Source organism: Eleutherodactylus coqui, chromosome 4 (genome assembly GCF_035609145.1).
Source record: "Eleutherodactylus coqui strain aEleCoq1 chromosome 4, aEleCoq1.hap1, whole genome shotgun sequence".
Classification (NCBI taxonomy): domain Eukaryota; kingdom Metazoa; phylum Chordata; class Amphibia; order Anura; family Eleutherodactylidae; genus Eleutherodactylus; species Eleutherodactylus coqui.
The window spans coordinates 300,142,210-300,157,111 of record NC_089840.1 but is presented as its reverse complement, the minus strand read 5'-3'; the positions used below and the strand labels follow the sequence as shown (position 1 = coordinate 300,157,111).

At 49.6% G+C, this 14,902-nt stretch overlaps 1 protein-coding gene across 1 annotated transcript in view; it reads right to left on the bottom strand.

The window, feature by feature from the left end:
• SORCS1 (sortilin related VPS10 domain containing receptor 1) overlaps positions 1 to 14,902 on the bottom strand; it is a 619,679-nt gene that overhangs the window by 58,330 nt on the left and 546,447 nt on the right. Inside the window, exon 19 of the mRNA XM_066601489.1 lies at positions 4,017 to 4,203. Within this exon, the coding sequence (XP_066457586.1) occupies positions 4,017 to 4,203 (187 nt within the window). The remainder of the gene's footprint in view (positions 1 to 4,016; positions 4,204 to 14,902) is intronic.

Below are 14,902 nucleotides of genomic sequence, written 5' to 3'. Positions count from 1 at the left end.
GGTGTAACTTTGTTGCAATAGTTGTGTAATATGTAACTCTAGCATCTCCGATAGAAATGATACATACTGCTGCACGTTCCGAGTTGTTTGTGGCCGGCTTTGATGTTATTTGCTGCTGAGACAAGATATCCCAGAGTGCTCCAGCACGGTTACATCTCCAGGATAATGCAATGTGGCTTAACGGATTGTGAATCCTGGACAATCCCTTTAAGTACTGTAGGAGTGCGAGTACTGTCAGCCAACAGTTACTGAGGGAGAAATGTCTGGGAGGTTACTGAGGACCTGCATGACTGCATGGAAGCAACCAGAAGTGGCCTCTGCCTCTTGTAGATAGATCCAGGAATTATGTAGTTATAGAGGAGTTCCAGTTGTAAACCACTGATGGCCAAGCTTCACGATAGCTCATCAATAGTAGACCAGCAGCGGTCCGTGACCCAAGAGCCCTGCTGATCAGCTCTTTGTTGGAATTGTGCGCTTGGGCACTGTGTTGATTTCGGCTGGAAGCAGACAGCTCCGTTCTCTCTGTAGTGGTCAGACCTGGTATTACATACATTCATTTCTACGGGAACTCTGCCTGTAATGCCAACCTTTTGAGAATGGGAGAAACAGAAGGGGTGGAGTAATACCCGGGAGGCCAAAGTCTGTAAACCAGGGTCTTTATCAGACATTTTCTTTATTTTTTGTGTGGGAATGAAAATATAAATTTTTTTTGTAGGGCAAACTTTAAAAAAAGTGCAGCCGACCAAACACCATCACACCTTTAAAAAACGGGTGTATGGGCAACTTTTTTTTCTCAGAAAAGCACGATACGTGATGTTTAGCTTAAGTCCTCCTCTTCCATCTCAGACCAGCATACACATGAGTGCGTTCAGGGCTGCGGCGGCCCTTCCTCAGTGCATACCTGGGAATACACACCTGGCATTAGTGTATCCTCTCTTGAGAGGAGCAGAGCCCTTTAAGTTTCTGCGACTGCAGAGCTGTATATTGGTCATATGGTCACCCCGTCCCTGCGCCCCCCCCCCCCCCCCCCCCAGCCGCTCCACCTGGATTTACTGTAATGTCAGATCTACACCAGCAGGAGAGAGATGAGACAGCTGATAACGCTCACTCATATCTGCCGGACAGGGCGGCCTCATCTCATGGGCATTGTGCATAGCACTGGATGGAGGGAATTATTTGGGCGCCTGATTGCACTCCTCATCTGCACGTAGTTCTGTACTATTCACTTTGGAACATCTAGACATTACAGAGGGGTTTCCTCACTAAGGACCCTTACCTATAAGTCAGAGCGGGCAGCTACCCAGCAGTAAACGCCCTGGAGACCCCCGCTGTCCATAATGCGGGGTGTCATACATTGTGTCCAAACTCTCTTATTCCTACGGAGTTGCGCTTTGTTGAGTTGTCAGTAATTTACGTAACGCAGCCATCAGCTCTGAACGGCAAATCACAAGCTGAAGCAGCCAAAAAGAATTACTTCACTGAAGGCAACTTTTAGCAGCTGTCAGCATTTATAACATTCATGGCGGCACACGGAGCAGGGTATGAGAAGGCGAGGAGAGGAGCCCCCCGCAGTGCGCCGATTACAGCAGACGTGCACACAACCCATACGGCAGGAACATGTCAGGAGCATGCGATGAATTATTCATTCAGAACAGTAGGTGGCACTGCCTCGCTCCGGAAGAATCCGAGACTCGCAGAACGCTTCAGTACAAGATACGGCACTGCTAGGGTTCTGAGACGAAATGTGGAACCTACACTGGCTGCTCATATACAGTTCTTTACAGGAGATGTATAACATATACCAGCTGCACATATACAGATCTTTACAGGAGATACCCAGGTTATACCAGCATGCTCCATATCACTATATACAGGAGATGTATAACTTATACAAGCTGTACATATATAATTATATACAGGAGATCCCCAGGTTATACCAGCATGCTCCATATCACTATATACAGGGGATGTATAACTTATACCAGCTGCACATATATAATTATATACCAGAGATACCCAGGTTATACCAGCATGGTCCATATCACTATATACAGGAGATGTATAACTTATACAAGCTGTACATATATAATTATATACAGGAGATCCCCAGGTTATACCAGCATGCTCCATATCACTATATACAGGGGATGTATAACTTATACCAGCTGCACATATATAATTATATACCAGAGATACCCAGGTTATACCAGCATGCCCCATATCACTATATACAGGAGATGTATAACTTATACAAGCTGTACATATATAATTATATACAGGAGATCCCCAGGTTATACCAGCATGGTCCATATCACTATATACAGGAGATGTATAACTTATACAAGCTGTACATATATAATTATATACAGGAGATCCCCAGGTTATACCAGCATGCTCCATATCACTATATACAAGAGATGTATAACTTATACCAGCTGTACATATATAATTATATACAGGGGATACCCAGGTTATACCAGCATGCTCCATATCACTATATACAGGAGATGTATAACTTATACCAGCTGTACATATATAATTATATACAGGAGATACCCAGGTTATACCAGCATGGTCCATATCACTATATACAGGTGATGTGTAACTTATACCAGCTGTACATATATAATTATATACAGGAGATACCCAGGTTATACCAGCATGCCCCATATCACTATATACAGGAGATGTATAACTTATACCAGCTGTACATATATAATTATATACAGGTGATACCCAGGTTATACCAGCATGCTCCATATCACTATATACAGGATGCATAACTTGTATCAGCTGTACATATATAATTATATACAGTATATACCCAGGTTATGCCAACATGCTCCATATCACTATATGCAGGAGATGTATAACTTATACCAGCTGTACATATATAATTATATACAGGAGATCCCCAGGTTATACCAGCATGCTCCATATCACTATATACAGGGAGATGTACAACTTATACCAGCTGTACATATATAATTATATACTGGAGGTCCCCAGGTTATACCAGCATGGTCCATATCACTATATACAGGATGTATAACATATACCAGCTGTACATATATAATTATATACAGGAGATACTCAGGTTATACCAGCATGCTCCATATCACTATATACAGGATGCATGACTTATACCAGCTGTACATATATACTCATATACAGAAGATTCCCAGGTTATACCAGCATGCTCCATATCACTATATACAGGAGATGTATAACTTATATCAGCTGTACATATATAATTATATACAGTATATACACAGGTTATACCAGCATGCTCCATATCACTATATACAGGATATATAACTTATACCGGCTGTACATATATAATTATATACAGGAGATACCCAGGTTATACCAGCATGCTCCATATCACTATATACAGGAGATGTATAACTTATACCAGCTGTATATATATTTATATACAGGAGATACCCAGGTTATACCAGCATGCTCCATATCACTATATACAGGAGATGTATAACTTATACCAGCTGTATATATAATTATATACAGGAGATACCCAGGTTATACCAGCATGCTTCGTATCACTATGTACTGGAGATGTATCTCAATACCATGTTCCATTTAGAGCCCTGCTGACTTTTTTATGTGATAGAGAGTTCATGCAAATAAAGGAGATGGAATAATACCTCCACAGCGCCACCTATTGAAAGGCAGCATTCCTTCAAGCCAAAGTCAGACTCTTTATACAAGCCTTGTAACAATGACTGGGAATTAAAAGCAAAGCCAGACCCCATGTACAGACAGCTGTTTCAGGGTATTCAACCTTCATCAGTGTGCAGTAGGAGTCTGGCCTTGCTAGTGAGAGGCCTGGGAGAGAGAGTTCATGGGAACATTCAGACATCGAGGCCCAAGTGCAGTTGCCATCTTTGCCCCCCATAATTTTGCACCTGAGTGCCCCGGACGTCTCTTTTTCTCTGACCCTCTTTTCAAGTGCAGTATATAAAATACTGTAGATCAGATACAATCCCCCGACGTACCTGTAATGTGGAGATAAAGCACAGAACTGTCAGAGCCCAGGTTGTTGTCTACTTGTACCAGGACTCTGAAGATGCCCACGTTCTGATAGACGTGCTTGATGCCATCTTCGGTCGCGCTGAGATTAGCGTAAGAAGCTGCGATACCGTCCCCGAAGTCCACCTGAATGTTCGTTCTCTGAACGTCTCCCTGAAAAGAGAGGGATAATTCAGGTAAGGATGAAGAACACGGAGGTAAGTCATCATCCAGGTAACACCATTCATAATAAAGACAACCGTCTGCCCCCCTACAGGCAAGATGGCAAAGACCCCCCGAAGAAGAGGCCAGAAGAACCAACTCAGTGGAAGGATGAGGAAGGAAAGAGGTGACGTAGACTGCTGATGTGGATGGAGGGAAGTGATAGAGATGCTGATGTCTATGGGAGCCGGAACCTGAGATTGGAGGAATCATATCTAGTAATTAAAAGGTCATTAAAGGGCCCGGAGCACAGCCGCTCTTCATGTGCACACTAGAACCTCTGGACGTCATGGAGCAGGAGCTCCTGCCCAAGACCCCCTGCATGACGAGGAATGGAGAACTGCTCTGTAATATTGGCTCCTGTGCTGGGGGACCTTCTGCCATCCTGGTATTACAGGCTATTCATCTTCATGGCCCCCCTGTAATACTACATTTATCCTGCAGGTCTGTGGCACCCCCCAGGAAAATCAGCTGATTGCTGGACTCTGTGTGGGGGCAGGGTTTGCTAAATGTTCAGTTCAACGACAACCCAAAGCTTGGATGCTTTGTCCCAACCGAATACACTAAAAGAAGAAGAAACACAATAGAAGAAAGAAAAAAGAGAAGAAGGGATAGAAGAAAGAGAAGGAAGGAGAACAAAAAGAGAGGAAGAAGAAACAAGATGGAGACGAAGGAAAAAAGAAATAAGAAAAAGGGAAGGAGGTGAAGAAGGAAAAAGAAAGTTTTTAGTTTTAAACAATCTCAGCAGGACTTTGCTGCCCTCCTCGGTGACCTAGAGTGTCCTACATGGCTTTTCTGGCTCTTAGACAGGGTCATACACCAGTTTTAGGGGTGTTGGTGAAGTTCCAGTTCTGCTCAAACTACTTCAGACTGAACCAAATTTTTTGCCAATATTTGCTGAGCCGAACTCTTCTGAAGTCCCCCCCCCCCCCCCCATCACTAGTGGAGGAACCGAGCGAATAAAGCAAGAGGGGAGAAAGGGAGGAAAGGGGGAACACTGGAGGGAAGGATGGAATGTGAAGCAGATGTGGACTTAGCAGGGGAGACCCTCTAACACTTAGAGTTGGTGAACCTTCCCATCGGTGTCACCATTTCCTGTATTAGTTGATGACACCAGTAACGGTGCCCCTGGATACCATCTTGCAGGAGGCGCTGGTTGGCAGAGGCCATTGTATTGGTGCTCTGCGCGGACCTGCTGCTGAACGCTGCGATGACAGGACTGTTGTAGGTGTGGTTGAGGCGTGCAGCCTTGTGGCTGGTGCCGTGAGCGAGTGTGATTGAGCCCAGTGCTGCACATGAGTAGTGAGATGTGCCAGTGAGTGCCAGCTGTGGGCCGGTGGGCTCAGGTAGTAGCGTGAGGAAGAGTGAGCTGCAATAAAGGATGGTGAGACAGAGCTGGAGTCGGAGGGGTCAGTGGAGAATGAGAGCGCAGCAAATAGACTGGTGAGTCTGAGAGAGACTGCTATGCCCAAGAGACGGTGGCTGCATACTGAGACCGCAGCATCGCAACACCGCATTGTACCGAGCACTGGGTGCCGCACAGTCTCATCAAGGGAAGCAGGCGGGACACTGCGGCACAACCCAAGTGTGCAGTGAACCCTCCTGCAACTAGGACTGGCAGCAGTGGTGCTGAGTAGTCAGAGGGAACGCATTTTGGTCACTGAGAAGTACAGTTGTGGCTTATCAGCGCACAGCGCAGCTACTGCCCACGGGAGATACATTTGTACTCTTAGGGTTAAACAAATGGCCGTGGTTTTTAACATTTTGGGGCGTGAAAATCATGCAAATTGTGAAAACATGAAACCATCGAAATCACCAGCGTGATTCTCACGATATTACTACGGGCGAGAACAATTAGGCTGTGCCCCGTCTTTCTTGCACATGCACAGTTTTTATATGTGTGACAAAACAGGGCGGGGCCTAACAGGGTGGGACCCAATGGGCTGGGGCCTAACAGGGCAGGGCCTAACAGGGCGGGACCTAACAGGGAGGGACCCAACAGGGCGGGACCCAACGGGGTGGGGCCTAACAGGGCGGGATCTAACAGGGCGGGATCTACCTTCCCAATCTTTGTTCCTCACACGCAAAAGCAAGAAGTTTGATAATTAGGAAAAAAAAGCTTTTTACAGGTTAATGTGCAAATCTCCTCCCTAGCGGCCAGCGTATTTGCTCATGCGCCCGTCTGATGAAGCTGTGAAAGAGCCAATAGTCGCTATGGAAGACTCTGCAATCAAACTGTTGTGGCCATGTGTTGGGGGGCGCTCTCTGCTGTTAGCACGGGTATTGGGGGTCTACATGCTGCAGCCTCATAACCGTAAGGACCTTCAGAGGTGCCGAGGCAACCTTCCACAAGTGCAAACCCATGAACAACAACTAGGGGGCGTGCCATGGTAGCGGGTGGCCTCCCTTTTACTCACTGTGGCCCTGCTGGTTCAGCAAGGGCCATCAGCCAAGTTTGCAGCAAGCAGACCCCCGGGGTATCAGTGGCGCACGGACCTCCGGCTCTCGAAAGAATCTAGGAGGGATTTTCCAAGCGTGTTTCCGTACGCATGTGTTGCATGATTTGCGCAATGGGTTTTGCATATTTGCTTGTGCGAAAACCTGCGCTGCTGCTCTCAGCCAATGAAATGGCCGATTAGTTGCATGAATTCAAAAAGTGTTCTTTCCCTGCACAAATGTGCAGGAAAATAGAGAACGGCTGCTTATTGTTTTGCGCAACGGAGCCGTGCACGCCAAATACGTGCGGAGGAACCCATTGGAATCAGTGGGTTTTATTTTCTGCGTATGGCAAACACATCCATATGAATCCGGCCGAGGGCTGAAGCTGATGGGCGCGCATTAGTCCCGTTACGCGACCGCGATAATCACGACTTCATATTTTGATTTCCATGGTTTTGCTTTCCCCAGGTATTCGCTCGCCCGCTAACAGTACGCGCCGGGCAGACCGGGCAGGACTATTTGACCGCTCTTTATTTCAAACTTGTGCGCAATACTGCGGAACTTCAATGGTAAAAAAATATATATATTTACCTTGTTCGTGCGCAACTACGCTCTGTAGCGGCGAGCGTGGGTGCGCATACGCCTGTGTGTAGTGTAAAAACCGCCCCCCACCCCTTCAGGTAAAGTTGTCAATGAGAATGCTTGTATTGCACTCGCGCCCCTCGCACACCGGGACGCTGTGTGTTTTCATGTCCCATTGTAAACAATGGGCGCGGCGTTCCAAATGGGATTCGTATACTTCTGACATTTGCGCGTCTCGCAACGCAGAAATATCGTGCGATTTTCTCAGCCGTGTGAAAGCGGAGTTAGAGAACAAAAAACATCCCCGTTCCTGCTTTAAGGGGTCTTTGTGGGGAGCCACACTCTTCCCATTGGAACAAGCGTTCCTGCGCCCCCGCGCCTCTCCGGCTGACCGCTATTATATGTGCACGTCTGGAGGATGTACATCACCTCGTAGGGGGATCAGTGTAGACCCCCCAGTGCCACTCGTTGTCCATCAGCAACCTTAATGCTGATAAGTGTCATCTCCCCGAGGGGTCCCCTCCACCGCTCTCAGAACTCTGACATTTTTGGGGGGCTCTGCTATCCCCCCCGTCACGCCTGCTTCACGCTCCCTCCTCTTTAGTGCTGCAGCATTGCAGAGAGACATTTTATATGTTTGCAGCAGAAATAATAAAGGATTTCATGAATGTCAATATGAAATAATAAGTTGTGCTTTATTATTGGTTCTGCAGACGGAGAGCCAAGAACACAACTGACTATTCTTCCCCCGGCGCCGCGGCTATTAATTGGAGCGCAGATACGGGAACGAGAAATCTTTATTGATCATAAAAATTATAGATTCTTTCTCCAAGAGGCCATTGATTATCGCTGCACTGAAGCACCCGGAAAACGCCAAAACGGAGATTTGGAACTAAATTTTATGTTTTCATCAAAGCATTAAAAGAGCAAAAATCTCAAATCCGATTGGGCAGAAGCGTCCGCAGAAAGAAAGGAAAACCGGAGCAGAGAGCGAGCGAAACACCTGCCTGCAAACAGTCACCGAGCGCAAAGTAACGACCGCAAGCGGAGGAACGCAGCAGCACTGCGCCAATGTCCAGAAGGAGATCGTACATATCACTGTGTCCCCCGAGTCATTATCCCGTCCCCCAAGTATCAGCGTGTCATTATCCCGTCCCCCAAGTGTCAGCGTGTCATTATCCCGTCCCCCAAATATCAGCGTGTCATTATCCTGTACCCCAAGTATCAGGGAGTCGTTATCCCGTCCCTCAAGTGTCAGCCTGTCATTATCCCGTCCCCCAAGTATCAGCGTGTCATTATCCTGTCCCCCAAGTGTCAGGGTGTCATTATCCCGTCCCCCAAGTTTCAGCGTGTCATTATCCTGTCCCCCCAGGTATCAGCGTGTCATTATCCCATCCCCCAAGTGTCAGCCTGTCATTATCCCGTCCCCCAAATATCAGCGTGTCATTATCCCGTCCCCCCAAGTATCAGCCTGTCGTTATCCCGTCCCCCAAGTGTCAGCGTGTCGTTATGCCGTCCACCAAGTATCAGCGTGTCATTATCCCGTCCCCCAAGTGTCAGTGTGTCATTATCCCGTCCCCCAAGTGTCAGCGTGTCATTATCCCGTCCTCTAAGTGTCAGCGTGTCGTTATGCCGTCCACCAAGTATCAGCGTGTCATTATCCCATCCCCCACGAGTCAGCATGTCATTATCTCGCCTCCCCAAGTGTCAGCGTGTCATTATCCCGTCCCCCCAAGTGTCAGCGTGTCATTATCCTGTCCCCCAAGTGTCAGCGTGTCATTATCCCGTCCCCCAAGTGTCAGCGTGTCATTATCCTTTCCCCAAGTGTCACCGTGTCATTATCCCATCCCCCAAGTGTCAGCGTGTCATTATCCCGTCCTCTAAGTGTCAGCGTGTCGTTATGCCGTCTACCAAGTATCAGCGTGTCATTATCCCGTCCCCCACGAGTCAGCGTGTCATTATCTCGCCTCCCCAAGTGTCAGCGTGTCATTATCCCGTCCCCCAAGTGTCAGCGTGTCATTATCCCGTCCCCCAAGTGTCAGCGTGTCATTATCCCGTCCCCCAAGTGTCAGTGTGTCATTATCCCGTCCCCCAAGTGTCAGCGTGTCATTATCCCGTCCCCCAAGTATCAGCGTGCCATTATCCCGTCCCGCAAGAGTCAGCATGTCATTATCTCGCCTCCCCAAGTGTCAGCGTGTCATGATCCCGTCCCCCAAGTGTCAGCGTGTCATGATCCCGTCCCCCAAGTGTCAGTGTGTCATGATCCCGTCCCCCATGTGTCAGCGTGTCATTATCCCATCCCCCAAGTACCAGCGTGTCATTATCCCATCCCCCAAGTACCAGCGTGTCATTATCACATCCCCCAAGTGTCAGCGTGTCATTATCCCGTCCCCCAAGTGTCAGCGTGTCATTATCCCGTCCCCCAAGTGTCAGCGTGTCATTATCCGGTCCCCCAAGTGTCAGCGTGTCATTATCCCGCTCCCCAAGTATTAGCGTGTCATTATCTCGTCCTCCAAGTATCAGCGTGTCATTATCCTGTACCCCAAGTATCAGCGTGTCATTATCCCGTCCCCCAAGTGTCAGCGTGTCGTTATGCCGTCCACCAAGTATCAGTGTGTCATTATCCCGTCCCCCAAGTGTCAGTGTGTCATTATCCCGTCCCCCAAGTGTCAGCGTGTCATTATCCCGTCCCCCCAAGTGTCAGCGTGTCATTATCCTGTTCCCCAAGTGTCAGCGTGTCATTATCCCGTCCTCTAAGTGTCAGCATGTCATTATCCTGTCCCCCAAGTGTCAGCGTGTCGTTATGCCGTCCACCAAGTATCAGCGTGTCATTATCCCGTCCCCCACGAGTCAGCATGTCATTATCTCGCCTCCCCAAGTGTCAGCGTGTCATTATCCCGTCCCCCAAGTGTCAGCGTGTCATTATCCCGTCCCCCAAGTGTCAACGTGTCATTATCCCGTCCGCCAAGTGTCAGTGTGTCATTATCCCGTCCCCCAAGTGTCAGCGTGTCATTATCCCGTCCCGCAAGTATCAGCGTGTCATTATCCCATCCCCCAAGTGTCAGCGTGTCATTATCCCGTCCCCAAGTGTCAGTGTGTCATTATCTCATCCCCCAAGTGTCAGCGTGTCATTATCCCGTCCCCCAAGTGTCAGTGTGTCATTATCCCGCCCCCCAAGTGTCAGCGTGTCATTATGCCGTCCCCCAAGTGTCAACTTGTCATTATCCCATCCCCCAAGTGTCAGCAAGTTATTATCCTGCTCCCCAAGTGTCAGCGTATCATTATCTCGTCCCCCAAGTGTCAGCGAGTTATTATCCTGCTCCCCAAGTGTCAGCGTATCATTATCTCGTCCCCCAAGTGTCAGCGTGTCATTATCCTGTCCCCCAAGTGTCAGCATGTCATTCTCTCGTCCCCCAAGTATCAGCATGTCATTATCCAGTCCCCCAAGTATCAGTGTGTCATTATCCCGTCCCCCAAGTGTCAGCGTGTAATTATCCTGTCCCCCAAGTGTCAGCCTGTCATTCTCTCGTCCCCCAAGTATCAGCATGTCATTATCCAGTCCCCCAAGTATCAGTGTGTCATTATCCTGTCCCCCAAGTGTCAGCGTGTCATTATCCCGTCCCCCACGTATCAGCGTGTCATTATCCCATCCCCCAAGTGTCAGCGTGTCATTATCCCGTCCCCCCTAGTGTCAGCCTGTCATTATCCCGTCCCCCCTAGTGTCAGCCTGTCATTATCCCGCTCCGCAAGCTTTAGCGTGTTATCTCGTCCCCCGAGTGTCAGTGTGTGATTATCCCGTCCCCCAAGTATTAGCCTGTCATTATGCCGTCCCCCAAGTATCAGCGTGTCATTATCCCATCCCCCAACTATCAGCGTGCCATTATCCCATCCCCCAAGTGACAGCGTGTCATTATCCCGTCCCCCAAGTGTCAGCATGTCATTATCCCGTCCCCCAAGTATCAGTGTGTCATTATCCCGTCCCCCAAGTGTCAGCGTGTCATTATCCCGTCCCCCAAGTATCAGCCTGTCATTATCCCGTCCCCCAAGTGTCAGCGTGTCATTATCCCGTCCCCCAAGTGTCAGCGTGTCATTATCCCGTCCACAAGTGTCAGTGTGTCATTATCTCATCCCCCAAGTGTCAGCGTGTCATTATCCCGTCCCCCAAGTATCAGCCTGTCATTATCCCGTCCCCCAAGTGTCAGCGTGTCATTATCCCGTCCCCCAAGTGTCAGCGTGTCATTATCCCGTCCCCCAAGTATCAGCGTGTCATTATCCCGTCCCCCAAGTGTCAGCATGTCATTATATCGTCCCCCAAGTGTCAGTGTGTCATTATCCCGTCCCCCAAGTGTCAACTTGTCATTATCCGGTCCCCCAAGTATCAGCGAGTCATTATCCCGCTCCCCAAGTGTCAGCGTATCATTATCTCGTCCCCCAAGTGTCAGCGTGTCATTATCCCATCCCCCAAGTGTCAGCCTGTCATTCTCTCGTCCCCCAAGTATCAGCATGTCATTATCCCGTCCCCCAAGTGTCAGGGTGTCATTATCCCGTCCCCCAAGTTTCAGCGTGTCATTATCCTGTCCCCCCAGGTATCAGCGTGTCATTATCCCATCCCCCAAGTGTCAGCCTGTCATTATCCCGTCCCCCAAATATCAGCGTGTCATTATCCCGTCCCCCCAAGTATCAGCCTGTCGTTATCCCGTCCCCCAAGTGTCAGCGTGTCGTTATGCCGTCCACCAAGTATCAGCGTGTCATTATCCCGTCCCCCAAGTGTCAGTGTGTCATTATCCCGTCCTCTAAGTGTCAGCGTGTCGTTATGCCGTCCACCAAGTATCAGCGTGTCATTATCCCGTCCCCCACGAGTCAGCATGTCATTATCTCGCCTCCCCAAGTGTCAGCGTGTCATTATCCCGTCCCCCCAAGTGTCAGCGTGTCATAATCCTGTCCCCCAAGTGTCAGCGTGTCATTATCCCGTCCCCCAAGTGTCAGCGTCTCATTATCCTTTCCCCAAGTGTCACCGTGTCATTATCCCATCCCCCAAGTGTCAGCGTGTCATTATCCCGTCCTCTAAGTGTCAGCGTGTCGTTATGCCGTCCACCAAGTATCAGCGTGTCATTATCCCGTCCCCCACGAGTCAGCGTGTCATTATCTCGCCTCCCCAAGTGTCAGCGTGTCATTATCCCGTCCCCCAAGTGTCAGCGTGTCATTATCCCGTCCCCCAAGTGTCAGCGTGTCATTATCCCGTCCCCCAAGTGTCAGTGTGTCATTATCCCGTCCCCCAAGTGTCAGTGTGTCATTATCCCGTCCCCCAAGTGTCAGCGTGTCATTATCCCGTCCCCCAAGTATCAGCGTGCCATTATCCCGTCCCGCAAGAGTCAGCATGTCATTATCTCGCCTCCCCAAGTGTCAGCGTGTCATGATCCCGTCCCCCAAGTGTCAGCGTGTCATTATCCCATCCCCCAAGTACCAGCGTGTCATTATCCCATCCCCCAAGTACCAGCGTGTCATTATCACATCCCCCAAGTGTCAGCGTGTCATTATCCCGTCCCCCAAGTATCAGCGTGTCATTATCCCGTCCCCCAAGTGTCAGCGTGTCATTATCCGGTCCCCCAAGTGTCAGCGTGTCATTATCCCGCTCCCCAAGTATTAGCGTGTCATTATCTCGTCCTCCAAGTATCAGCGTGTCATTATCCTGTACCCCAAGTATCAGCGTGTCATTATCCCGTCCCCCAAGTGTCAGCGTGTCGTTATGCCGTCCACCAAGTATCAGCGTGTCATTATCCCGTCCCCCAAGTGTCAGTGTGTCATTATCCCGTCCCCCAAGTGTCAGCGTGTCATTATCCCGTCCCCCCAAGTGTCAGCGTGTCATTATCCTGTTCCCCAAGTGTCAGCGTGTCATTTTCCCGTCCTCTAAGTGTCAGCATGTCATTATCCTGTCCCCCAAGTGTCAGCGTGTCGTTATGCCGTCCACCAAGTATCAGCGTGTCATTATCCCGTCCCCCACGAGTCAGCATGTCATTATCTCGCCTCCCCAAGTGTCAGCGTGTCATTATCCCGTCCCCCAAGTGTCAGCGTGTCATTATCCCGTCCCCCAAGTGTCAGCGTGTCATTATCCCGTCCGCCAAGTGTCAGTGTGTCATTATCCCGTCCCCCAAGTGTCAGCGTGTCATTATCCTGTCCCCCAAGTATTAGCGTGTCATTATCCCATCCCCCAAGTGTCAGCGTGTCATTATCCCGCCCCCAAGTGTCAGCGTGTCATTATCCCATCCCCCAAGTGTCAGCGTGTCATTATCCCGTCCCCCAAGTGTCAGCGTGTCATTATCCCGTCTCCCAAGTGTCAGCCTGTCATTATCCCATCCCCCAAGTGTCACCGTGTCATTATCCCATCCCCCAAGTGTCAGCATGTCATTATCCCGTCCCCCAAGTGTCAGCGTGCCATTATCCCATCCCCCAAGTGTCAGCCTGTCATTCTCTCGTCCCCCAAGTATCAGCGTGTTATTATCCCATCCCCCAAGTGTCGGCGTGTCATTATACCGTCCCCCAAGTAGCAGCGTGTCATTATCCCGTCCCCCAAGTGTCAGCCTGTCATTATCCCGTCCCCCAAGTGTCAGCGTGTCATTTTCCCGTCCCCCAAGTGTCAGTGTGTCATTTTCCCGTCCCCCATATGTCAGCCTGTCATTATCCCATCCCCCAAGTGTCACCGTGTCATTATCCCATCCCCCAAGTGTCAGCCTGTCATTATCCCGTCCCCCAAGTATCAGTGTGTCATTATCCCGTCCCCCAAGTGTCAGCGTGCCATTATCCCATCCCCCAAGTGTCAGCCTGTCATTCTCTCATCCCCCAAGTATCAGCGTGTTATTATCCCATTCCCCAAGTGTCAGCCTGTCATTATCCCGTCCCCCAAGTGTCAGCGTGTCATTATCCCATCCCCCAAGTGTCAGCGTGTCATTATCCCGTCCCCAAGTGTCAGTGTGTCATTATCTCATCCCCCAAGTGTCAGCGTGTCATTATCCCGTCCCCCAAGTGTCAGTGTGTCATTATCCCGCCCCCCAAGTGTCAGCGTGTCATTATCCCGTCCCCCAAGTGTCAACTTGTCATTATCCGGTCCCCCAAGTATCAGCGAGTTATTATCCTGTCCCCAAGTGTCAGCGTATCATTATCTCGTCCCCCAAGTGTCAGCGTGTCATTATCCTGTCCCCCAAGTGTCAGCCTGTCATTCTCTCGTCCCCCAAGTATCAGCATGTCATTATCCCATCCCCCAAGTGTCAGCGTGTCATTATCCCGTCCCCCCTAGTGTCAGCCTGTCATTATCCCGTCCCCCCTAGTGTCAGCCTGTCATTATCCCGCTCCGCAAGCTTTAGCGTGTTATTATCTCGTCCCCCGAGTGTCAGTGTGTGATTATCCCGTCCCCCAAGTATTAGCCTGTCATTATGCCGTCCCCCAAGTATCAGCGTGTCATTATCCCATCCCCCAACTATCAGCGTGCCATTATCCCATCCCCCAAGTGACAGCGTGTCATTATCCCGTCCCCCAAGTGTCAGCATGTCATTATCCCGTCCCCCAAGTATCAGTGTGTCATTATCCCGTCCCCCAAGTGTCAGCGTGTCATTATCCCGTCCCCCAAGTATCAGCC